Source organism: Odocoileus virginianus, chromosome 5 (assembly GCF_023699985.2).
Source record: "Odocoileus virginianus isolate 20LAN1187 ecotype Illinois chromosome 5, Ovbor_1.2, whole genome shotgun sequence".
In the NCBI taxonomy this organism is placed as follows: Eukaryota; Metazoa; Chordata; class Mammalia; order Artiodactyla; family Cervidae; genus Odocoileus; species Odocoileus virginianus.
Genome location: NC_069678.1, coordinates 51,171,830 through 51,198,092, shown reverse-complemented (window position 1 = coordinate 51,198,092; position 26,263 = coordinate 51,171,830). Strand labels below are relative to the sequence as shown.

General features: G+C 34.0%; 1 protein-coding gene across 1 annotated transcript in view; it reads left to right on the top strand.

Annotated features, from left to right (window-relative positions):
* The window catches only part of MSH4 (mutS homolog 4), a 91,145-nt gene that overhangs the window by 36,310 nt on the left and 28,572 nt on the right, over nt 1–26,263 (top strand). Inside the window, exons 8-15 of the mRNA XM_020902997.2 lie at nt 155–222; nt 9,572–9,646; nt 12,276–12,340; nt 13,403–13,572; nt 18,956–19,092; nt 20,087–20,190; nt 21,413–21,537; nt 23,244–23,444. Of these exons, the coding sequence (XP_020758656.2) occupies nt 155–222; nt 9,572–9,646; nt 12,276–12,340; nt 13,403–13,572; nt 18,956–19,092; nt 20,087–20,190; nt 21,413–21,537; nt 23,244–23,444 (945 nt within the window). The remainder of the gene's footprint in view (nt 1–154; nt 223–9,571; nt 9,647–12,275; nt 12,341–13,402; nt 13,573–18,955; nt 19,093–20,086; nt 20,191–21,412; nt 21,538–23,243; nt 23,445–26,263) is intronic.

The following is a 26,263-nucleotide window of genomic DNA, read 5'->3' as shown; positions in this document are numbered from 1 at the left end:
TTTCTGGTAAATGTAAAATGGATGAAGACAATTAAAGCAGTGGTATTTGAAGGTAAAATTGTGCTATATTATTATTTGGGGATAATACTTTATATACTCTATATTTTAAACTGTAACATTAAGTTTAACTGCTCATATTTTCTGTTTATTTCAGTTATAGCAAAATTTCTTGATACAGAGCAACTTCTTTCTGTTTTAGTTCAAATTCCAAAGCAAGACACGGTATGATACATGTTATTTTATTATATATTATGTGATATAACTTGTCTTAATATGATGTAACAATTGGAAAATATGAAAGTCTTTTGGAAAAGTACTCAGTCATTACTATCTGAAATATTTTTATGCCTTTTTAAAGGAAGCTTTTCTCCTCAATGTGTTATCATATATGATATACTTAAAAGTTTATTAATTGAAAAATTGACATATTTCATTTATCAAATATTTATTTAAAGAGTTTGGACATAGTTTTCAAAAACCTTAGATTACAAAACATTTGTTTAATAAACTAGATAAAAATTATGTTAGTTCCAAGGTCTTTTAAAAGATGATCATTATATGAAGTTTGATTAGTTTTCCAGTATGCTTAACCTTTAAATATGAAACAAGTCTTTGGATTTTTACAAATTTAAATACCTAGTGCCTATAGGCACATTCTATAAAGAAAATAATAGATGGTTTTCATTTCTCTTTAAAGTGAATTGAGAAATATTTACTTTAATGAAATATATTTACAGTTAACCCTTGAACAGTATGGGGGTTAGGGCAGCCTCTTCCCCAACCCCAATGCAGTCGAAAACCAGCATGTAACTTTATAGTCAGCCTTTTGCATCCAAGGGTTCTCCATCTGCAGATTCAGCCCGTTGGATTGTGTTGTACTCTATTTATTGAATAAAATCCACCAATGAGTGGACCTGCACTGTTCAAACTTGTGTTGTTCAAGAATCACCTGCATATTTTTGCTCAGGTGCTTAAAAAGGAAAGAAGTCCTGTATCAGTAGAATTTTATTTGAAATTTGATTACTTTGCAAAACCATTGAAGGCTTATCTATATTTAGGAAGCCTTTTCATATTGTAGAGGAAATACTCTTAAGGTTCATTTATAATAAAAACATCATTATATGGAAAATTTTTGGCTGTTGGACAGGAGGAGAATTGGGAGTTTCCTTAAATAATTGAAACACTTTAAAATTCAATATATACAAATGACAGGTAACCTAGAACAACTGAAATCTGAAACAGAATTAATCGATACCATACAATGAGGTTAGAAGCTTTCCTTCCACTTCAGTTTCTCATAGTGTTTGTGTATAACTGGTGTTAATATTATTTCTTCCTTAAATATTTGGTGGAATTCACAAATAAAGCTGTTAAAACTTGGAATTATTCTTTGTAGGGAGATTCTTGAGTATAAATTCAATTTCTTAAATAGATATAATGCTGAATTATTCAGGTTACCTGTTTCTTCTTGAATGAACTTTTAATTAGGGTGTTTATTTCATTTGTACTTAATGAGATTATTGGTATGTTACAATTTAAATTTGCCATTATAGTACTTTTTTACATTTATCTCACCTATATTCTCTTTTCCTTTTCTTCTGCCTTCTTTTGGTTTAAATGGATATTTTTAGGCTCCCGTTTTACTCCTCTGTTGATTTACTGGCTAAGTTCATTGTTTTTTTATTTTAATGGTTGCTTTCAGGTTTATAGAATACAGCTTTAGCTGAATTCAGTCTACCTTCAAATAATATTGCATCACTTCTCATGTGGTATAAGAACCATAGAGTAGTGGCAACAAAAGCAAAAATAACACAAGCTGGAAATACAACCAATTAAAAAACTTCTCAACAGAATATATAGAAAGGGTTCTTCACTTTACTTCTTGATATGTTCTTGTTAACATGTGTCATTAACCTTTATTTTTTAACCTCTGTACTGGTTTAGCAGTGTTTTTGGAGCCATCAAATATTTTCAGACTTTCAGAGATTTAAAAATGAGTAATCAATTACAAATATAAACCCAAAGCACCAGTTAGCTCTTATGATCTTTTGCCAGATGTCCTGCTTTGAATGGTATTTTCAAATGAAAAGTGTCTTAAGTAACAGTTTTACTTATGAATGACATGTTTTAACACAGAAAAAATGCAACTCAATGTAGAAATAGGAAATGGCTACTCTGTACTTACAATTAATATTAGTTTCTTGGGCCTGCTGAAACAAACACTATACACTGCATGGCTTAAAACACTATAATTTTATTGTTGCAGGTCTGGAGAGTAGAAGTCTGAAATCAAGATTTTGGCAGGGCTGTGTTTTCTCTGAAATCTGTAGGAGAATCCTTTCTTACCTGTTTCTGGCTTTTGGTGGTTTGTTGGTAATCTTCAATGTTCCTTGATTTGCTGCTATATACATTTAATCTCTCTTTTCTTCATCACATGGTGGTCTCTCTGTGTCTGTGTCTTCATGTGGCTGTCTTTTTTTTCTTATTTGTTTATTATGTTTTTGGCTGTGCTGGGTCTTTGTTGATGCACTCAGACTTTTTCTAATTGTGGTTAACAAGGGCTACTCTTTCTTGTGGTGCATAGACTTCTCATTGCAGTGGCTTCTCTTGTTGCAGAACATGGGCTCTAGGGTGTATGGGCTTTAGTGGTTGTGGCTCGGGCTTAGTTGCTCCATGGCATGTGGGGTCTTCCTGGACCAGGGATCAAACCGACATCCTTTGTATTGGCAGGTGGATTCTTAACCACTGGGCCACCAGGGAAGTCCTTCACATGGCTGTGTTTTATTTGAAACCAATCATATTGAATTAGGAGTCTACCCTACTACAATATGATGTCATCTTAACTAGTTATTTCTGTGACCCTAGTTCCGAATAAGACTGCGTTTTGAGGCACTGTGTTTAGGCTTCAAAATATCTTTTTTTAGAGGGGGATACAATTCAACTCTCAGCTGTGTGTAAGCAAAGACTTTGTTTCAGTTTTATTATAGGAAAGAATTAATTATCAGGTTATGCCTGAGAGCAGTCTCATTGTTGTCACATTGTGTAATGTGTAATGTGTAGTATTACATAGTCATACATATTCATGCTTTAGTGTCACTGGCTTTAAGAATTAGTAATATACAGTTGACCTTTGGACAACATCAGGCTTAGGGGTGCTAACCCCTCTGTACAATTGAAATTCCTCATGATTTTTTACTTCCTCCAAACTTAACTATCCCTGATAGCTCAGTTGGTAAACAATTGGCCTGCAATGTGGGAGACCTGGGTTCGGTCCCTGGGTTCGATCTCTGGAGAAGAGAAAGGCTGCTCACTCCAGTATTCTTGCCTGGAGAATTCCATGGGCTGTAATAGTCCAAGGGGTCACAAAGAGTCGGACAAGACTGAGTGACTTTCACTTTCGCTTAAACTTAACTATTGATAACCTACTGTTGATTGGAATCCTTACTGATAACATAAGTAGCTACTTAATACATGTTTTGTGTACAATATGTTTTTATACTGTATTCTTAAATAAAGTAGGCTGGAGTAAAGAAAATGTTAAGAAAATCATAAGGAAGAGAAAATACATCTCCAGTACACATATGTGTTTATTTTAAAAGATCCGAATTTAAGTGGATCCATGCAGTTCTAACCTGTGTTGTTCAAGGGTCAGCTATACATATTTTTCGCATTAGATCATTTCTGGTTTTATTAAGAAAGGAGTATCATTTTAGCCAACTAGCTCTCTGGGAAATATCTGTGATTAACTAACCAGCTTCTGTAATCAATTTTACTATCAGATTTTAGAAAAGCCAGGGGGTTTGGTATAAAGTAATTCTGCACACTGAGAATCTAAAATCTTTCTTCTTGTCCAGAAAAGGCAATCTGTAACTAGCTCCATAAGGTTATTAAGGGCCAGTGTTACTTATCATCTTTTTTAGTTTTGGGGGGACCAGTCATAGTTGTAAATTTTTCCTAACCAGCACATATGTCCTTTGTGGAGGTTTTTTAACAAAAATACTTTTCAGATGAGATTTGCTAACTTCTAAGGAAACTTATGCAATATATTGACTTCATACATAATTCATAAGTTTCAGTCTTCCTTATACTGTTTCTCAGTTGATATTTTTCTAACCATCTGGAGATTTCTTTAAATGACACTTTAAAGTAATTTAATATAAACATCTATATCTTAATTAAACACAATATTTACTAAATTAGTTCAGACTTGTGCTGGTTAAATGGCATGATTTGCTTAAACTTGTGGATGAATTAAATGTTCTGTTGCTTGGATTTTATGATTGGCTTAAACTTCTGAATGGACTCAATATTCTCTGAAAATTTCCAGTGTGAAATTTTTAACCCAAGATGAATTCTTATATTTTCTGTTAAGAACATTGATTTTTAGAAAATGCATATTTTCCAATCATAAGTGTTCATTGAAAATCAAACTTAAATTTCTCATTTTAATTAATCTAGATGTCTTTTCTTTTTATGTAGTCTTTATAATCTTACTGTTTAATATATTTCATTAAGAATGTCTGTATTTTCAATTATAAAACATCCAAAGTACTTCCTCCCACATTTGAAAACTGATATTAAATAATTTTTTCAAGTTTTACCTAAGTTTTAATTTTTTCCCATTGATTTCAGACTGCCGTAAAGAGTATCTAGGTCATGGCTCTTTCTTTAATTAATTCAACAAGTTATCTTACCAAGCACTGTGGTGAGTGCTAGGGAAATAATAAGAAGTAAGTCTCTAATCCAAAGGAATTTATAATTCATTTTGAGATTTTTTTTTTAAAGCAATTACATCATAGTGTTATCAGGAACTGTAAGGGATATATTCTACTCTACTTCCAAAGTGACAAGTTAGCCTGACACAGTTTGATAAATGCTGACAGAAGACACAGACTCCTAGATCAGAGAAAAAGGACTTTATACTCATAACAATAGCCACAGCCAGAATATCAACATTTTCTTGCACTGGTTCCCCAAGCTCCATTCCAACAGGGTGATGTGAAGAGGGCTATGTGACACCTGCACATACAGTGTTTTACAGGAGAGAACTGCTGATCTTAGGGAACCTGAATCTTATGGGCAGTAAGCATGTGTGCTCAGTTGCTCAGCTGAGTCTGACTTTTTGCAACACCATGTGCTATAGTCCGCCAGGCTCCTCTGTCCATGGAATTTTCCAGGCAAGAATACTGGAGTAGATTGCCATTTCCTACTCTACGGGATCTTCTTAGCCTAGGGGTTGAACCATATTTGCCTGCTATTCTGCAGGGAGGCCCCATCTTTATTTTCAAGAACCATGAGCAAACCTACCTTTTGCCCTAGAAATAGACAATATATCTTTCAAGTCTATTCACTATACAAATATACTTGAAAAGTCTATGTTGAACAAAGGCAGTCAGTGCCTTTGCTCATTAGATGTGCAAAAATGCAAAAGGCTAATAGAGAGTTGTCTCCCAATTCTCCTTGGTGAGACTCTCTTCTTCGCTTTGAAAAAGCAAACTGTAAAGAGACTGTAAGTTGCTCAGTCAGTAAGTTGCTCTAACTCTTTGCAACCCCATTTACTTAGCCCACCAGGCTGCTTTGTCCGTGAGATTCTCCAGGCAGGAATACTGGAGTGGGTTGCCATTCCCTTCTCCAGGGATCTTCCTGACCCATGGATCAAAATTAGTGTTCTATTGCAGCATAACAAATGACCTCAACTATAGCAGCTTAAAACTATACATATTTATTACCTCTCAATTTCTGTGGGTCATGAGTTTAAGGTCTTACAAACTGCAGTTAAGGTGTCATTTGGGGCTGGATACTCATCTGGAGTACTCACGTAGGGAAGGGTCTGGTCTGCCTCCCTGCTCATGTGGTATGGACAACATTTAGTACCTTGAAACTGTAAAGTTCATATCAGTTTACTTTTTTCAATGCTCTCAAGGTTAGGAGCGATTGAAAAGAGACAGAGAAAGAAGAAGCAGGAAGGAAATCACCAGTGACGTAAGAGGTTAAGAGAGTACTTGTGTAATCCAACTCCTCTACAGCAGAATTTCTCAACTTTGTACTATTTATTTGTTGAGATGGTAATTCTTTTACTGTTCTGTACATTCTAAACATTCTAAAATGTTTAGTAGTATCCATAGCTTCTACCCACTAGATGCTTCCATGGTAGCTCAGACAGTAAAGAATCCGCCGGCAATATAGGAGACCTGGGTTTGACTCCTGGTTCAGGAAGATCCCCTGAAGAAGGAAATGGCAACCCACTCCAGTATACTTGCCTGGAGAATCCCATGGACAGAGGAACCTGGTGGACTACAGTCCATGGGGTTGCAAAGAGTTGGACACGACTGAGTTTCTAAGCATGGGCCATAGCTTCTACCCGATAGATGCCAGTGGAATCCAATTGTTACAGCCAAAAATGTCTTTAGGCATTATGAAAGTGAACATTCACATGATGACCAGTCAGTATTCTGCTGGTACTTCAGAAACTCCCCTTCTGGGCTTTCCTGGTGGTCCAGTGGTTAAGAATCCGCCTGCCAACACAGGGGACAGGGATTTGATGCCTGTTCTGGGAAGATCTACAGTCCATAAGGTGACTAAGCCTATATACCACAACTGCTGAGCCTGAGTGCCACACTGCTGACGCTTACGCAGCCTAGAGCCCATGCTCTGCGGCAAGAGAAGCCACTGCAGTGAGAGACCCAGCACTGCAGCTAGAGTGCAACCATGCAGCAAAGACCCAGCGCAGCCAAAAATAACAACATCAAAACAAAACAGGAAACTCTCCTTCTGCTTCTTCCTGTTCACTATTTTCTACCTCCTTCTGAAAAGAAACCACTTTTTATTAATTACTCTTTAAATTAATTTTTCTTCATAACTTAGTTTTACCAGTTCTTTAAAAAACTTTACATATAAGGAATTATTCAGTGTATATTTTTTAAATCTCTGGCTTCTTCTATCCAACATTATGTTTGTAAGATTTAATCATGTTGTCACATGTAGCTATAGCTCATTTAGTTTCATTGCTATATAATATTCCACTGTATGAATATGCCATTATTTATTTCAGTTGTTGAACTTCTGAGTTGTTGGCAGATTATGGCAATTAGAGATAATATTGCTTAACAATTTTATATCTATTTCTTAATAGAATTTTGGACATATTTTTATTGGGTACATAGGAATGGAATTTCTGAGTCATTAAGTATACCTCAACTTTAGTAGATAATGACAAAATATTTGCCAAAATGTTTTTCAAAATGATTGTATCTACTAATTTACACTTCTATCAGGAGTATATGAGAAGTCTTATTGTTCTTTTCCCAAACCTGATCTTGTCAGTTTAAAATTTTAGCTATAGTGGTTGGTAGATAGTAGTATTTCATTGTGGTTTTAATTGGCATTTTCTGTTAATGAGGTTGAATGTGCTTTCATATGTATATTGACCTTTTGAATATCTGCTTTTGTGAAAGTCTTGCCCATTTTTCTATTGAGTTATCATTGTTTTTGATTTGTAGAGTTCTCCTTATATAAACCTGTTGTTGATTGTGTGTGTTGCAAATATCATTTCCCATTTTGTAATTGGGTTTTTTTACTCATTATTGTGGAGTAGGCCTTGCTGGTGTGCCATTTACATCCTCTTGGCATTCACTTTTGTGTAAGGTAGGCTTCTTTCTGCAAGCAGCTAAAACTTTCTACCTGAGGACTTTTCTCTGGTCCTAGGGAAACTAGTGAGTAATCAGTTGTTGCCTCAGTGCCCCAGTGATAGGTCTTGACAAGTACCAAATAGGAGTTGATGAATAAATACCCTATTTTCCTTACCTTTGGAAGTAGTTTCTTTTTAAAAAAAAAAGTTTATTTTCTTATTTGGATGCACCAGTCTTAGTTATGGCCCTCAGGATCTTCGGTTTTTTTTAATAGCATGCAGAATCTTTAGATGCTGTCAGTGCAGACACATTTGAGAAAGTGGTGGCTTTCAATAATTACTTCTGTTCTTTGTGTTCACTTTTATCTTTTGAAAAACTCCAAAGGCTTGTCTTTTAATGCAGGGTGCTAGGTCTTCATGTTGCGAAGCACTTTTGAAGGTTTCATGGCTTCGTTGAGTAGCCTGTTGCCACATATTATACAAAGCAGACTTGGAGAATGAATCACCTGTTGCAGTGAACCCTTAATTTAAGAAGGACTCTTGGTATTTTAAATGCAGCTTTTTTGGTTGGCAGTCTTATTAGAGTCTTCGGCTATCTCATCATTGGGTCTTTCCCGTTTTTCAAAGAAGCTCTCCAGTGCGGTTTGCTTTTTCACTCATCTTGACTAGGGTTAGCTTGTGGGCTTACCAAAACTGTGATCAAGACAAGTGCACAGTGTGGGAAAGAGGTGTCGATAGAAGTGGTAAATAAAATAATGTGTGCCCATGCTTGGCCTGAAATAAGAGTTGGATTCTGACTTAGAGCCTGCCACCAGATACAGCTGTGCAATTGAAGTACATCAACTCATTTGCCTCTCTAAAGCCTGACACCAGATGCAGCTTGTCGCTTGCTACTCAGTGATAGGGTTTTGATGAATCTGCAAGCAATTGATTTATTATGGTGGTTTCCCTGGTGGCTCAGACGGTAAAGAATCTGCCTGCAATGCGGGAGACCTGGGCTTGATCCCTGGGTTGGGAAAATCCCCTGGAGAAGGGATAGGCTTCTCACTCCAATACTCTTGCCTGGAGAATGCCATGAACAGAGGAGCCTGGTGGGCTACAGTCCATGGGGCCTCAAGGAGTCAGACATGCGGCTGCTGCTGCTAAGTTGCTTCAGTCATGTCTGACTCTGTGTGACCCCATAGATGGAAGCCTACCAGCGGCCCCCCCCCACCCCCCCCCGGGGTTCTCCAGGCAAGAACATTGGAGCGGGTTGCCATTTCCTCCTCCAATGCATGCAAGTGAAAAGTGAAAGTGAAGTCCCTCAGTCGTGTCCGACTCTTCACCACCCCATGGACTGGCCTACCAGGCTCCCCCGTCCCTGGGATTTTCCAGGCAAGAACACTGGAGTGGGGTGCCATTGCCTTCTCCAAGTCGGACATGACTGAGACTAAGCACAGCGCATCATGCTTGCTTCATATCATAGATATATCTTCTCTGCAGTCAAACCTATCTGCCAATGTTGCCATTTCCCAGCGCTAACTTCGCCACCTCAGCCCTTCCTCAGATCATCAGGCATTGAAATTCTTCTAAAGAGTGCACAACCTAGATCCCTTATACTCGTATTTCACAGTGGTGAACTCCTATGAGAATCTAATGCCACCGCTCATCTGACAGGATTTAAAGCTCAGACAGTAATGCAAGCAGTGAAGAGTGTCTGTAAATTCAGATGAAACTGGTTGCTTACCCACCAGTCACTTCCTGCTATGTGGCCTGGTTCCTAATAGGTCATGGACTTGTAGTGGTATGGGGCCCTGGGATTGATGACCCCAGACCTAGGCGGTTTTCCTGCTTCAGTTAATAAATAAAAATGTTTGGAAAATGTAGGTGTAGAATGTTCAAAAGGAAAATTCATTCACATATTAAGTGTTTATGGTGTCCACTTTTGAATTTTTGTCTGAATAGGTTAATACAGCTGAATCAAAGATAACAAATTTAATATACCTAAAACATACCTTGGAACTTGTGGATCCTTTAAAGGTAATTTCTGTGTGTGCGTCTTATACAGAACATGTCTAGCATCAGTTTTTAAAAAGTTTTTGTTTTGAAAAAATTTCACATTTAGAGTGTTTTAAGAATAGTTTAATGAATTCCCATCTTCTCTGTCCTTCTACACACAGCACACACACATATTATCTTTATTTACTCTTAATGAACAATTTGAGAATGAATTGCATTCTAAGGTGCATACGTCTTAATGAACAAAGATGTTATATAGCATCACTACTATATAATTAAAAAATTCAGGATATTTAACACTGATACAATATTTTTGCAGTTGACTGTTGCACAACATGAGGGTCAGGGCACCAACCCTCCCTGCAGTTGAAATTCCACCTATAACTTATTGTTGCTCTTTATATACTCAATCCCTCACTGTCCATAGTTCCTCCATATCTGCAGTTCTACATCTATAAATTCAGTCAACTGCAGATCATGTGGTACTATAGTATTTACTGTTGAAAAAAATACACCCATGAGTGGATATGAACAGATAGTTCAAACCTGTATTGTTCAAGGATCAACTGTAAACTATGTATAGCCTCTACTGTATTCACATTTTCCCAATTGTTCTAATACTGTTCTTTATGGTAATTTTTTTTCACCCTGATCCAGTCGAGGACCAGACATTGTATTTAATGTCATGGTTCTTTATACTTCTGAAAAGTTTTTCAGCCTTTTTTTTGTCTTTTGTGATACTGATATCTTGAAGAGCAAGGGTCAGGTGTTTAATAGGATAGTCCTGTTTGTGTGATTGTTTCTTCATGATTAAATTTGGCTTATACATCTTTCACAGTAGTACTGTGTGAGCAATGTTGTATCTTTCTCAGTGTCAAGAGGCACATGTCACTTTTTCCTTCCTGGTGATAATAACTTTGATCAATTACTTCACTAAAAAGTTATAAGTAATCTGTGGAGAGATACCTTGAGACTGGGTAAATTTACTGTTCCTTGTCAAATTTTCACTCCTTGATTTTGGTATTTATTAATGACTCTTACCTGACGTAACTGTGATGGTTACAAAATGGTGATTTTTCTCATCTATTTTTAAATTCTATATGGTGTAAAACATTTGAAAAACTTTGAATTAAAAGACAAATCACTTTTTTTTTAGAATCACTTTTTAAAAATAAAAAATAATGAAAAGTGTAGGAAAATTTTGTTACAAACTTTATTTTACTACACACACATACAACAATTTGGCAAAATATTTCAAAAGTATTGTCATCTTTCTTAAAATGAAAGAAGTATAATAAATCATCCCCCCAAACTGATACTTGATGAAACACAAAATTTCAAACTTTGGTATGTCTAAGACAAGGTCAAAATGACAAAGTTAGGAAAATTTTATCACAAATGACAGAAAATCTTTCTATTATCATAAAACTTATATAATTTTATGAGAAAATACTGGTGTGCCAATGGAAATGTGGAAAATGACAAAAAAATGAAACCAAGTAGTTAACAAGTAGTATAAAAAAATGTTCAACCTTACTACTAGTCAAAGAAATGCAAATTAATTAAGCAAAGTTTTTTTTCTTAATGGATCCGACTTACTGCTAATGTGAGAACAACGAGACAGGCAGTTTCATAGACAGCTGGTAGGAGTAAAAATTATGCATACCTTATAGGAATGCTTTATGACATATATCAATGTTTTGATGCTGTTCAAACCATCAGACATCAAAACATTCTAGAAATCTATTCAAAAGAACTGTTAAGAAATTTTGACCAATATTTATGTCCAGTGATGGTCATTGAAGCTTTGTTTATATTACTGTACATGGTGTAGAACTCTAATAACTAGGGGAAGTGACTATTTGCTTTCCACAGGTGGAATATTATGACTTATTAAAAATTTTTACCATGAAGGGTTTCTAATGCTTATGATGTAGTATTAAGTGGTGGAGAAAAGGATCATATAATGATGTAAATTTTTGATATGAAAAAGTGACAGGGTATATACCATAATTCTTGTCTTTGGAGGTATGATAGAATAATAAATGTGTTTCTTTATGCTTTTATGAATTACTTGTTTTTGTTGGTATATAAATATTATTTTTCTATTAAAAACCAAAAAAGTTATTATTGCCATTGTCTCATAGAAAACTAAAATAAGGTAAAAATCAGATTATCTATATTTTCTACTGTTTTCTGCTTATTCAAAGAGTGACCACACATAGTTTCCATTAAACAAAATAAGAATCCCTACTTTGGTCATATAAGAATGGAGAAGTTGCTCTGTTTACCAACATACAAAACACTTTTTTAGTTTAATGTACATTTAACCCGCATTTTGGAATTATACGTAGAATATTCAGAATATATAATGATAACAATAAGTAGTTGAAGGCTAATGATTAGTTCGGAGACAAGAAAAATAAGTCATAGTAGTAAACCAGTGGATGGTAGTATTTAGCCATGTGCTCTTTATCTGGAAAATGGACTTTCATCTACATACATAAAATATCTTTTATGAGTATATAAATGAGAAAATGAAGCAAGTAAGTACTTGGTAAAATGTAAAGTACTAAACAAGTCTAAATTTTTTGTTTCAATAATGTCACAATTTATTATCCTTAACTATGTTTATCTTATTCTTTAATAGATTACTCTGAAGAACTGTAACACACCTTTATTAAGAGCTTATTATGGTTCCTTGGAAGATAAGAGGTCTTTGTCATTCAACTGTTAATAAAATAGCAGATTATTCCTTTTTTCCTGATCTTTACTGATTTTAAGAACTCTATTTGTATTCTGTAGGACAATTACTTAAGCGTTGGTTAACTAAAACTTTAGACTATTTATTAAAAATTTATTTATATATTACATTTTATAAATAACAATCGATAGGGTAACAGCATAATTTTTGTTAGTGGACAATTAGAATAGCATTAAAAATTGGAATCATACAAAATTTTGATGTTTCTCTTTTAAGCTATTCTCCATGGAAAAACTTGCAAGTGTAAAAATACATTAGTCTCTTATGTTAAATCATAAGGACCTAATGTAACAAAAATAGTTATATGAATACTGAGTAATATCTAATTACAGTTTAATTTTAGTATTTCATTTAGCAGTGGCACCTTCTTTCTTGACCAAAAAGACTTATGATACTTAAAAACTGTTATTCAAGATTCTCACCTTGTGTGAGGTCACAAAATGAGGTTAATAATATAACTGAATTATTACAGATAGATATAGAACAGAATAAAATAAAAGATTAGGAAAATAGGTATTACCAGACTTACAGTTTGCATGATCACTATAGTAAGTTGTTATACTGTCTCACAGTATGTTTGGTCTCTCTTGCCCCAACTGAGGGCAAGGACCATATGTTAATTCTTCTTTGACTCCCTGCGCCTAACACAATGCTCATGGTATAAACAAATGTTAATTGAGCCAATGAGCATGAAGCCAGAATTTTATAATGGTGATTCAGGGATATATTTTTATATTTACACAGACAATTAGTATGTATAGTTTGGGAGATCTATTAGCCATTGTAGGATTATCCTTGGTGATGTCATTTTTTTTTAGGAAAGTAGTTAGGATTGACAAAATAGTTTAAAATTGATATAGTCAGAGTCCTAACTTATGTAGTTTCATGTATATATTGGTTATTTATTTGCAAAATAATTTTTAACAATAATTTTAAGAAGATATGGTATTTGCTATCATTAACATATTCAAGTTGCAAATTAACCAACTTATTACCTATAATTTGATTTTCAGGTTTGGAATCATACTTGACAAGATTAAAACAGTAATTAATGATGATGCAAGATACATGAAGGGATGCCTGAACATGAGGACTCAGAAGTGCTATGCAGTAAGGCCTAACATAAATGAATTTCTTGACATAGCCAGAAGAACATATACAGAGATTGTAGATGACATAGCAGGTAGTTTAATTACTTGAGCACATGTTTTCTGATTTTTAGAAATAAAGCAAAATGTTTTAGGACATGCTTTTTTTTTATTATAATATTAACCAGGTATATTTTAATTTTATTTTTTGTTATCAAAACAAATAACAAATAAGATAAAATGTATTATCGTCTTAGGAGCCTTTAAAAAAAATAAAGATCTCAGAGTGCTAAAATGTATCACTTCTTTTCTCCAAAGTTGAATATAGAGTGTCTTCAAATTTAAATAAAGGGTTACATGAAGGCTTGGAGAGTAGTTTTTCACCTTAGTACAATGTTGCATATAAATTACATGAAAAATACTGTCTATCAGTGCTAATGGGCTTCAGCAGAGGAAGAGATATTTTTGTCTGAGAGAGATAGCATTTGCAAACTAGTACAATAATTCATATAATGAGTTTATTAATCTCTTAGTAAATATAGTGAAAAATCCTAGTAAAATCTAGTAAATCTCTTAGTAAAAAATCTCCTAGGTACTGGGAATATATAGCGAACAGAACAAATTCCCTGTCCTCATGAAGCTATAATAATAGTAGAGACAGGTAATAAACACACAAACATATTTATGTATATATATGTCTGTCCATATTGCTATATAAGGTATATTAATTATATATAGTATATAATTTCACATAGATGTAAGATAAATGAAGGAAAATAGATTAGAGGGATCAGAGAATGACTGGGTCTGGAGGCATAGAGGATGGGAATGTTTTTAGTACATAAAATAGCCTAAAAAGGAATTCCATCACCCCCCCCCCCCCTTTTTTTTGTACTTTAGTTTTACTTTAGTTTAGTACAAACTAAAGCACAATGGCCTGAAGAAACCTTAAGGGATGAGTGACGAAATTTGTTAGGATGGAATAAGGCATTTCCTTACAGAACTAGTAAGAGATAATATGGTCAGAAATGTAAACTGGGGATCAGAATTTACCTTTTGAAGGTCAGTTTGGAAGTTTTACCCAAGGAGAATGTAGAGGCAGTGAGATATTTTTGCTCTGTGGAGTGAACTTGATCAGGAAGATATGTTGAATGAATTTGAGTGGAGCAACAGAAAGAAGAACTATTTTAAGCTACTACAAGTTAACACAGCAGGTGTATATGAGAAAAGAGAAATACGAAGGTTAAAGGAAGAATTGATAAGAGTTAATCATTGAGTAGATATGGCCATGGTAAAGTAAAGAGAAATTTAGCCACTGGTGCTAATTGAAATGATTAACCTGAGAATGGTGATACTACTGGGAAAAACAGGAAAAATCTTGGAGGAACCATTTTGAGGAAAAAAGATGTTAATTTTTTCAAGTAATATTCAAATAGTTGATGGTCATCATGTTAAAAATATAAATTTAGAAATTTAGAACTCTGTAGTTAGTGTGCAATTGATAGGGAGATTTGAATGTTTTAGGATTTTTATGTGATAAAACACCTATTTCCTTTTTGGAATATTTTGGTGGGTAAAGTATGTTTTTTAGAGGGAATTTCTTATTGTGAACTAATTATTGCAATAATTTATGTAACTTTTTTCCTTTTATTTTCTTTCTAGCTTTATTGAGATAATTTACATACAGCACTGTATAAGTTTACAGTTTACATAATAATTTGATTTATATACCTCATGAAATGATTATCACAATAAGTTTAATGAACATCCATCCTAATACAGATATAAAATTAAATAAATAAATAATGTTTTTTCTTGTGATAAGAACTCTTAGGAATTATGCTGTTAACAGCTTTCACATGTACCATGCATGTGTGTCTGTGTGTGTCCATGTGTTCAGTTGCTTAGTGGTGTCCTACTCTTAGTGGACTGTAGCCAGCAATGTTACTTATGCTTATGTTGTTCATTGCATCTTTAGTACTTACTTATAACTAAAATTCGTGCTTTTTGACTGCCTTTGTCTAATCCCCCCTCCCCTTACCCCTGCCTCTGGTAACCTCAAATCTGATCTCTTTTTTTCTGAGTTTGTGTTTGAAGAATAATTGACTTACAACATTATGTTAGTTCCTATTACACAAAATAGTGATTCAGTATTTCTATACATTTCAGAATGATCACCATGTCTAGTTATGATCTGTCACCATACAAAAATATTACATAGTTATTGACTGTATTATCCACAGTGTACACATTTCATACTTGTGTTGCACCTGGAGATTTATACCTTTTAATTTCCCTCACTATTTCTTTCCTCTCCTTCCCTCTGGCAACCGCCTGATTGTTCTCTGTAGCTATAACTATGTTTCTGTTCAGTTATGTTTATTCATTTGTTTTGTTTTCTAGATTCCACATATAAGTGAAATCATACATTATTTGTCTTTCTTTGTGTGACTTATTTCACTCACTTAATACCCTCTAGGTCCATCCATGTTATCACAAATGGCAAGATTTCATTTTTTTATGGCTGTGTGTTAGCCAGATGATAGCATTTTATATATATATATATATATATATATATACACACATATATATATATACATACATATGTATATATATATTCATACACACACACAGAGGCTTCCCTGGGTGGTTTAGTGGTGAAGAACCCGCCTGCCAATGCAGGAGATGAGGGTTTGATCCCTGGAAAGATTCCTTGGAGAAGGAAATGGCAACCTACTCCAGCATTGATTCCCTGTGAAATCCCTTGGACAGAGGAGGCTGGTGTGCTACAGTCTGTGGGGTCACAAAAAAGTTGGACACGACTTATCTACTGAACAACAACAAATACACATACCCATACACCACTTCTTTATTCATCTATTGATGGGAAATAAGGTTGCTTTCATATTTTGGCTATTGTAAATAATGCTGCAACAAACCAAGGGATGTGTCTATTTTTTTTTAATACCCAGGAGTTGAATTGCTTGATCATATGGTTAGTTCTATCTTTGATTTTTAAAAATATTTATTTTTATTGAAGTATAGTTGATTTACCTATTTTTAATTTTTTGAGAACTCTCCACACTTTTCTGTAGCAGCTGCACCGATTTACATTCCCACCAACAGTGTACCAGGGTTTTGTTTTCTCCACATCTTCACCAACACTTGTTCTTTGTTGTCTTTTTTGGTAATAGTCATTCTATAGGTGTGAGGTGATAATCTCATTGTGATTTTGATTTGCATTTTGGTGATGATTACTGATGTTGAGCATCTTTTCATGTGAGCTGTTGACTGTATGTTTTCTCTGGAAAAATGTCTATTGAGATCTTCAGTCCAATTTTAAATGAGTTTTTTTTTTATATTAAGTTATATGAGTTTGTTGTATATTTTGGATATTAACCCCTTATCAGATACATCATTTGCAAATGTCTTCTTCCATTCAGTAGGCAGCCTTTTTTGTTTTGTTAATGGTTTTCTTCACTGTACAAAAGTTATTAGTTTGGTATAGTCCCATTTGTTTATTTTTGCTTTTATTTCCCTTGCATGAAAAGACACATCCAAAAACGTATTACTAAGACTGATGTCAAAGAGCTTACTGCCTGTTTTCCTCTAGAAATATTATAGTTTCCAGTTTTATATTTAAGTCTGTAATCCATTTTGAATTTATTTTTGTGCATGGTGTGAGAGTAGTCCAGTTTGATTCTTGTAGCTGTCTAGTTTTCCCAACACCATTTATTGAAGAGGCTGTTTTTACACTATTGTATATTTTTGCCTCCTTTGTCATAGGTTAATTGCCCATATTATTGTGCATTCATTTCTGGGTTCTCTGTTCTTTTGATCTGTGTGTCTGTTGGGCCAGTACCATACTGTTTTGATTACTGGAGATTTGTAGTATAGTTTGAAATCAAGAAACATGATACTTCCAGCTTTGTTCTTCCTTTTCTAGATTGTTTCGGCTCTTCAATGTCTTTTGTGTTTCCATACAAATTTTAGACTTATTCTGTGAAAATGGCCAGTAATATTTTGATATGGATTGCAGTGAATCTATACATTTTTTTCAGTAGTATAGTCATTTTAACAATATTAATTCTTCCAATCAGTGAACATGATATATCTTTCTATGTATGTTGTCTTCGGTTTCTTTCATCAGTGTCTTATAGCTTTCTAAGTACAAATTAACAGATTTCTGTATATTAATTTTGTATCCTGCAACTTTATTGAATTCATTGGCGAGTTCTAATAGTTTTTTGATAGAGTCTGTAGGGTTTTCTATGTATAATATCACACAAGTGAAATAAATATTAAGTAAACTCCAATATTCCTAATATAGAGGTTATACTCTAGTTTTGGTTTTATTTTTTATTTTGGTTTTGGCAATTTCTTTTACTTTCAGAATATTTATCTGAACTACTATCTTTTTACTATAGTGTTTTTTTCTTAAAAGAATACTTAACGACATATTTTAGATGTTAAAATTGTTAAGAGTTTAAAAGTGTAACAAAGGAAACTTCATACCCTGTTGGTGGGAATGTAAATTGGTGCAGCCATTATGAAAAACAGTATAGAGGTACCTTGAAAAAACTGAAAATAGAGCTCCCATATGATCCAGCAATCATACTTCTGGATATATATCCTGGAAAAAGAAAAACTCTAATTTGGAAAGATATATGCACTCCAGTGTTCCCAACAGCATGTTCCTAACAGACATGGAACAAGCACAAGTGCTTATGTAGCTTAAGAAGATATGGCATATATACAATAGAATATAATTAAGCCATAAAAAAGAACAATATTGCCAGTTGCAGCAACATGGATGGACCTAGAGAATATTAGCCTTAGTGAAATAAGTCAGACAAAGGCAAATACTATATATCACATTTATGTGGTATCTAAAAACAATACAAATTCATCTGTATGCAAAATGGGAGCAGACTCAGACAAAAAACAAATTCATAGTTACCGAAGGGGAGAGGGAAAGAGAGAGGGACAAATTAGGATTGTGGGATTAGCAAACTACTATACATAAAATAGATAAGTGGTAAGAATTTATAACACAGAGAATTATATTCAATCTGTATTAGCCTATAATGGAATATAACCTACAAAAAACCCTACTGAATCACTATGTTGTACACATGAAACTAATGCAGTATTTAAACCAACTGTGTGTGTGTGTGTGTGTGTGTGTGTGTGCGCGCGCACGTGCGTGTGCGTGTGCACTCTCTGTTGCTCAGTTGTGTTTGACTCTTAGCATCCCCATGGACTGTAGCCTGCCAAGCTCCTCTGTCCATGGGATTTCCCAGGCAAGAATACTGGACTGGGTTGCCATTTTCATATTTCAGTTAAAAGCAGAGTAATAAGAGCTTCCTACTTGTATATAAAATAACAAAGAAAAGTTAGTGATTTTTTTTTAAACATGAAGAGTAATTTACTCACAAAATTGTTTTTGTTTTTGTTTTTCTTGTTTCTGGCCACTAGGAATGATAACACAGCTTGCAGAAAAATATAGTCTTCCTTTAAGGACAAGTTTTAGCTCTGCTCGAGGATTTTTCATTCAGATGACTACAGACTGTACAGTTCTACCCAATGATCAACTTCCTTCAGAGTTTATTAAGGTTCATTTTAGAATTCTGGTTAGGAAATTATTGTTTCTGATTTTACAGAATTGCACTTACGTATTTTCAGGCATTTATTGAGTATTACATGATAGGTTTCTGAATGTTCTGTATATTACTTCTCTTACTTCTACCCACCCGCCTAACAACTTTACTAATCTAAGAGTGATTGAGAAGAGTTTTTAAGAGAAATACCAAACACAGTGTTTCCCATAATTGTGGGAGCTTGATAAGGGTAGTAAAGGAAAATGAAGAAAGAAAATCCAAAAGGAATTTTTGATCAAAGAAGTTTGAAAAGTACTGTACCATTTCCTGTTTTAGGTTGTTATCAGTGCACATCTACTTATTAAAGCTTTAAAAGTCCTAAAATAAAGAAATTTGCTTAATTTTTAAACATCTAGTATTGCCAAATCTTTGGACCAGGGGAGTATTTTTTATATATATATGTTAATTCCTCCACAGGATACCAGTTTGGGGAAGTCTAACCCACTTTAATCTTTCTCTACCTGCAGGGAGTACCTTATGACAAAAACAAACCTTTCAGATCTTTAAAATATATACTGTATTATCCAGTAATAAGGGATGGATGAAGTAAAAAAAATGAGTCAAGAATTAGTAAAGGGGTTAGAGACTGCATGAAGTTTGGTTATGAAATAAGGGCTAAGACAGGGGTCACAGATGGAGTGAAGGTTCCTATCTACCATACATATTATTACTTGGTAATGAGGTGTAATATTTTTGTTAACATTTCTACATGGCTACTTTAAGAGCTGTAAAAATAGTCATGTCGGACAGACTAGGTTAATATATTCTGCTTTAACTTGAGAAGTGATCTTCTTTTCTCTTCTACAAACATTATTTGGGACTTTTTTGATGATACTATTATCTCAAGAATTAAAGTGATTAACCTAAGTACCTATAATTCTATTGTTTAAAATCCATATGTTTTACTTCATAAGAGTATGTATCTTCATTTTTTTTAATCTCCTAGCAGATTTCCAAAGTGAAAAATTCTTATAGCTTTACATCTGCAGATTTAATTAAAATGAATGAAAGATGCCAAGAGTCTTTGAGAGAAATCTATCACATGACTTATATGTAAGAGCATTTGAAATTTTTGAATACTGATTTAAATTGATTTGGTTTGAGATGCTACAATACATTTCATTAACTGACTTTTTTTCTGGTTGCATAAAATTGTAGTTATGAGTATTAGCAAGGAAAGACCATTTCCTAGAAAAACAGTTAAAACTTTAAAGTCTATCATTGTGATTGAGATCACTGAGCCTCACAGAACATTCAGGGCAAATCTAATTACAACCGCCCCTCCCCCAAAATAAATCCATTATGCTGGGTTATAGAAAAAGCTTGATACCCAGCCAAATATCCACATTTCATCAGTACTTCACTCATCCTTTTAATACAGTTTTAAGAAATGTCATAATGACATGAGCTTGAAATATCTCTAGTATCACTGATACTTCTGTAGTGTATACTCCATCATGATGTAGAAGTTGGCACATCTGGGCTTATTTGGGACTTCATTCAGTTTATTCTTTTTCTTTAGCTTGTCCTCTCAAATTCTCATGACTTAGTACATATATAACAACATTATAATAGTGCCAGTCTTTCGTTGTTCATAAAACAGCAGCAATGTGTCTAGAAATAAGAACTAGGAAATTCAGAATTGGTGAGCTGAGGTGATGAAGATAAATGTTGGATTTTCAGAACAATTTCAAAGCATAAACCAAAAAGATTATAAGATATAGTAAGTTGCAGAACATATTTTCCAATGTAAGGGGAAAACTTTTATATTATGTCACAATATGGTAACTGCCACATGAAAGCATAAATAATTATGTAGTTAGGGTTGTGTATGAGAGAGAGAAAGAGGGAGAGGGAGAGGATGGGTAAGAGAGAAAATACATAATAGCTTTTGTGTTAAATTTAACATTGCAAAAGCAAAATTATTAGTAGATGGGATCTGTTGAAGTATAGTGAGGGCTTCATTTGACCTATATAAAATATTTCTATACTAAAAATTTATTTTATTAATATTTAAGAAAAGCAGTCTTTAAAGAAACTTGGTCTTAATATACCAGAAGATGGATTCTCTTCTACTAAATAACTGTGACCTTGATTATGAGCTTCAGTTTCCTCACCTCTGAAATAAGACAATAGAACAACAGACTTTATCTAGTGTACAACTCAACTATCAATATTATTTTACCTCAGGCAACGAATTTTATATTGTTTTACAATTATGTTGTATGCTCCTCTTTTAAAAGCACTGTTTCTCTTATCAAACATGTACTTTCAGGATTGTGTGCAAACTGCTTAGTGAGATTTATGAGCATATTCATTGCCTATATAAACTGTCTGATACTGTGTCAATGCTGGATATGCTACTGTCATTTGCTCATGCCTGTACTCTTTCTGATTATGGTAAGTTATTTTCTTTGGAATAAATAGGTTGCATACTGAAACTTGTATTCCATTTTATATAAGAATTATGAACGTTTTATGTTTTTTTCCCTGATATATAGTCTCTTACCTATGATCCTAGACTAAGACTCAAAATATATAAAGTGAAATTACCCTTAAAATTTCTTTTAGAAGTCAAAAGATTATTTACTGAGAAATTAGAAAAAAATACTGCAAGAAACTTTAGAGTCTTTCCTAAAATAAGAAAGACTATAGAGTTGTCTGTTTGGTGAAAATAATGATGATCCAAATTCATAAATTTCAAGTCTGAAGAAGCAGTGTGATGCTAATACTAACAGACATGACAGAAATAAAGTCTTGAAAGTGAGCAGATGCGAGCATCCCAAGATCAATTATATCACTTATTTTTGTGTCCCAAGTCTATACACAGGTCTTGAATATAAATGTTAAGCAATTTTTTAATGTTAAATGAATACTTCAAGTTAGCCCCCATCCCTGGAAATTTCTTATCCAAACTATCAGTATGCAAATTTGCATAATTTGTATATGACAATTTGGTTGAGTAATTGTGGGCTTAATAACATTAAATTTCTAGTTAAAATTAATAATAGTATTTCCAAAACATTCTGTTAATTAATTTTTATGATGGAAAAGGTATTTTAAAAGATTTTTTCATTTTCGATATTTCTTTATTTCTTATGGAAGTATTAAATTTTTCAGTTGGTATTGTATAGGCCAAAACTTAATAGTTTTATCAACTATTAAGATATTTGAGAGATGGGATGGGGAGGGAGGCGGGAGGGGGGATCGGGATGGGGAACACATGTAAATCCATGCTGATTCATGTCAATATATGGCAAAAACCACTACAATATTGTAAAGTAATTAGCCTCCAACTAATAAAAATAAATGAAAAAAAGAAGATATTTGATGATGTTCCATGTTGAGAAGGACTACCGTAAAACTCCAAACTTATAAGTAGTGAATTTTTGGTATTAAAATGATTTAAATATAATAAAAATTTTTTATTTACTAATCAGCCTCACTTTTATAATGAATACTTTCAAATTTATCCATGTGTTTCCTCGAGAGACATGTAGCATTTTAATTTTTACTTGTCTCTCACCTTCTTTCTCCTCTCTTCATCTTAGAAAGCATCTATAGAAACCTGATCATTATTTCTTTCTACAAATTAACAAAATCTTTTGTGTCTGTTTTTTTCTATCATCTGAGAATACTCTTTAGACAAAATTTCTATAAGTTTGGACATAAAATTGTGTTTTTATTTGGTTTTGCTCTATTTTCAGACCTCATTAGAAAAGCTAAGTATGCCAAATTTGAAATAATGCTTAAGGCGAGGATTAAGTAAATGTGCGATTTTAGAATCTTTGAAATTAATTGTTATTTTTAAATGGCTGGTTGAACCCTTTTAATTTATGCAAATCTGAAAATGTTATGAACTATTTTGGAGCCCTGCACAATGATAGGACTAAAATCTTATATTTTTTCTGGAAAAGAATATAAGTTCTGATGTGATTAGACTATGCCAGTTATCATTTAGAGGGACTAAAGATAAAATAATAACAATGATATTGTTCCAGATTGACCCTAGTAAAGTCACTAAAGTATAAACAGTATGTACAAACCACAAAATCTTTAAGTATAAATATATTAATCTTCCAAAACCATTTTATTTTTCTCTTTAGTTCGGCCAGAGTTTACTGATACTTTAGCAATCAAGCAGGGATGGCATCCCATTCTTGAAAGAATATCTGTGGAAAAACCTGTTGCTAACAATACGTATATTACAGAAGGGAGTAATTTTTTTATCATAACTGGACCAAATATGAGTGGGAAATCCACATATTTGAAACAGATTGCTCTTTGTCAGATTATGGCCCAAATTGGTAAGTTACATGTTTACTTTATGGTTTCAGTTCTGCTCCCCATTTAAAATATTTCATGCCCAGTATTTTAGATCATATATATATATATATACCATAACTTTTAAAATTTGGTATTTATTAAGCGCCACCCAGTTTGGGTTACAGTGTACTGAAATCTTGTGGGATATAATCAAAATAGAAACTTCTTTATTATAGTTATTACTGTTGTATCAACTATTACTAAATTGAACTTATAATTATCCTGGATTCAAAAACTTTGTTGAGAGAGAAAGTGGTACAAGTAGCAGAAACTACTGCCTTTAATAACTCATGTAAGATTTTTCCCAAAATTGTAACATTGGGCACAGGAACATTTCCTTTACTTAATTTAAGGTTTACCAATAACTTAGGTTTAACAACTGCTGTGTTACACTTATGTGTGCATACAGTTCAGTTTGGTCGCTCAGTTGTGTCCAACTCTTTGTGACCGTGTAAATGACTGTCACTGTCCCAACATTGTTATGGATTTCTTGGCATTGAGACACAACTCACCCCTTATCTCTGAATATTGGGTTCCTTGAGACCGATGTGAATCAGAGACCAGATGACTTTTCAGTCTGGGATAATTTTGGTTCACCTCTCCCTCTGGAATTGGCAATGTCTGAAGACATTTTTGGTTGTCACAACTGAAGGGAGTATAAAATCCAGTTCAGTTCAGCTCAGTTCAGTTGCTCAGTTGTGTCCAACTCTTTGTGACCCCATGGACTGCAGCACTCCAGGCTTCCCTGTCCATCACCAACTCCCGGAGCTTGCTCAAACTCATGTCCATCAAGTCAGTGATTCCATCTAACCATCTCATCCTCTGTTGTCCTCTTCTGCCTTTAATCTTTCCCAGCATCAGGGTCTTTTCTAATGAGTCAGTTCTTTGCATCAGGTGGCCAAAGTATTGGACCTTCAACTTCAGCATCAGTCCTTCCAATGAATACTCAGGACTGATTTCCTTTAGGATAGACTGGTTTGATTTCCTTGCAGTCCAGGGGACTCTCAAAAGTATTCTCCAATACCACAGTTCAAAAGCATCAATTCTTCAGTGCTCAGTTTTCTTTATGGTCCAACTATCACACCCATACATGACTCCTGGAGAAACCACAGGTTTGACTATACGGACATTTGTCAGCAAAGTCATGTCTCTGCTTCAGTATGTTTTCTAGGTTTGCCATAGCTTTTCTTCCAAAGAGCAAGCTTGTCTTTTCATTCATTGCTGTATTCACCATCTGCAGTGATTTTAGAGCTCCTCAAACAGTATCTCACTGTTTCCATTGTTTCCCCATCTATTTGCCATGAAGTGATGGGACCAGATGCCATAATCTTAGTTTTCTGAATGTTGAGTTTTAAGCCAGCTTTTTCCCTTTCCTCTTTCACCTTCATCAAGAGGGTCTTTAGTTGCTCTTTGCCTTCTGCCATAAGGATGGTGTCATCTGCATATCTGAGGTTGTTGATTTTTCTCCCAGCAGTCTTGATTCCAGCTTGTGCTTCATCCAGCCTGTTATTTCACATGACGTACTCTGCATATAAGTTAAATACGCAGGGTGACAACATATGGCCTTGACATACTCCTTTCCTGATTTGGAACCAGTCCATTGTTCCATGTCCGGTTTTAACTGTTTCTTCTTGACCTGCATACAGATTTCTTAGGAGGCAAGTAAGGTGGTCTGGTATTCCTGTCTCTTTAAGAATTTTCCATTTTGTTGTGATTCATGCAGTCAAAGGCTTAACATAGTTAGTGAAACAGAAATAGATATTAATGGAATTCTCTTGCTTTTTCTATGATCCAATGGATGTTGACAGTTTGATCTCTGATTACTCTGCCTTTTCTAAATCCAACTTGAACATCTCGAAGTTCTCAGTTCACTATTGTTGAAGCCTGGCTTGGAGAATTTTGAGCATTACTTTACTAGCATGTGAGATGAGTGCAATTGTATGGTAATTTGAACATTCTTTGGCATTGCCTTTCTTAGGGACTGGAATGAAAACTGAAACTGATCTTTTCCAGTCCCGTGGCCACTCCTGAGTTTTCCAAATTTGCTGGCATATTGGATGCTGCACTTTCATGGCATCATCTTTTAGGATTTGAAATAGCTCAACTGGAATTCCATCACCTCCACTAGGTTTATCTGTAGTGATGCTTCCTAAGGTCCACTTGACTTGCTCTAGGTGAGTGAGTGATCACACCATTGTGGTTATCTGGGTCATTAAGATCTTTTTTGTATAATATCCAGGGATGCTGCTAAATATTCTACAATTCACAGGACAACCATCTTCCTTTACTCCCCTCCCCTGCCTCAGCCCACACACACGCTCAAGAAAGAATTATGCAGCCCTTGATTGAAAAAGCTTGGTTTAATGTAATGGATTTTAAGGGAAATGCAGAATAGTAATATCGATCATATAGTGCAAATTTCCCTTACTACTGGGAAAGAAAATCAGAAGTGAGTGAATGAATGAATAAATAAAGGGTATATATTTTATTAAATTTAAAAGGCTATCTTAGATAACTTCCCTTTCCTTCTAAGAATACTGATTCATATCTGAGATAATAATCTTACTTCTGTTTGAATAGTTATGAGTTCCATCCTTTAAAAAACAGGCTGTCTAATTTCTGTGTGGTTATAATTGTTAAAACATTCATTATACTGAATTAAAATTTGACTGTATACAACTTTTCTTCATTAGTCCTAATTCTTAACTTCTGTGCATTTCAGAATACTCTATTATATCCTGAGAACAGGCCCTCAGATATTTAAAGAAAATTACTATTACTCTACTTCTCTTGCCACAGT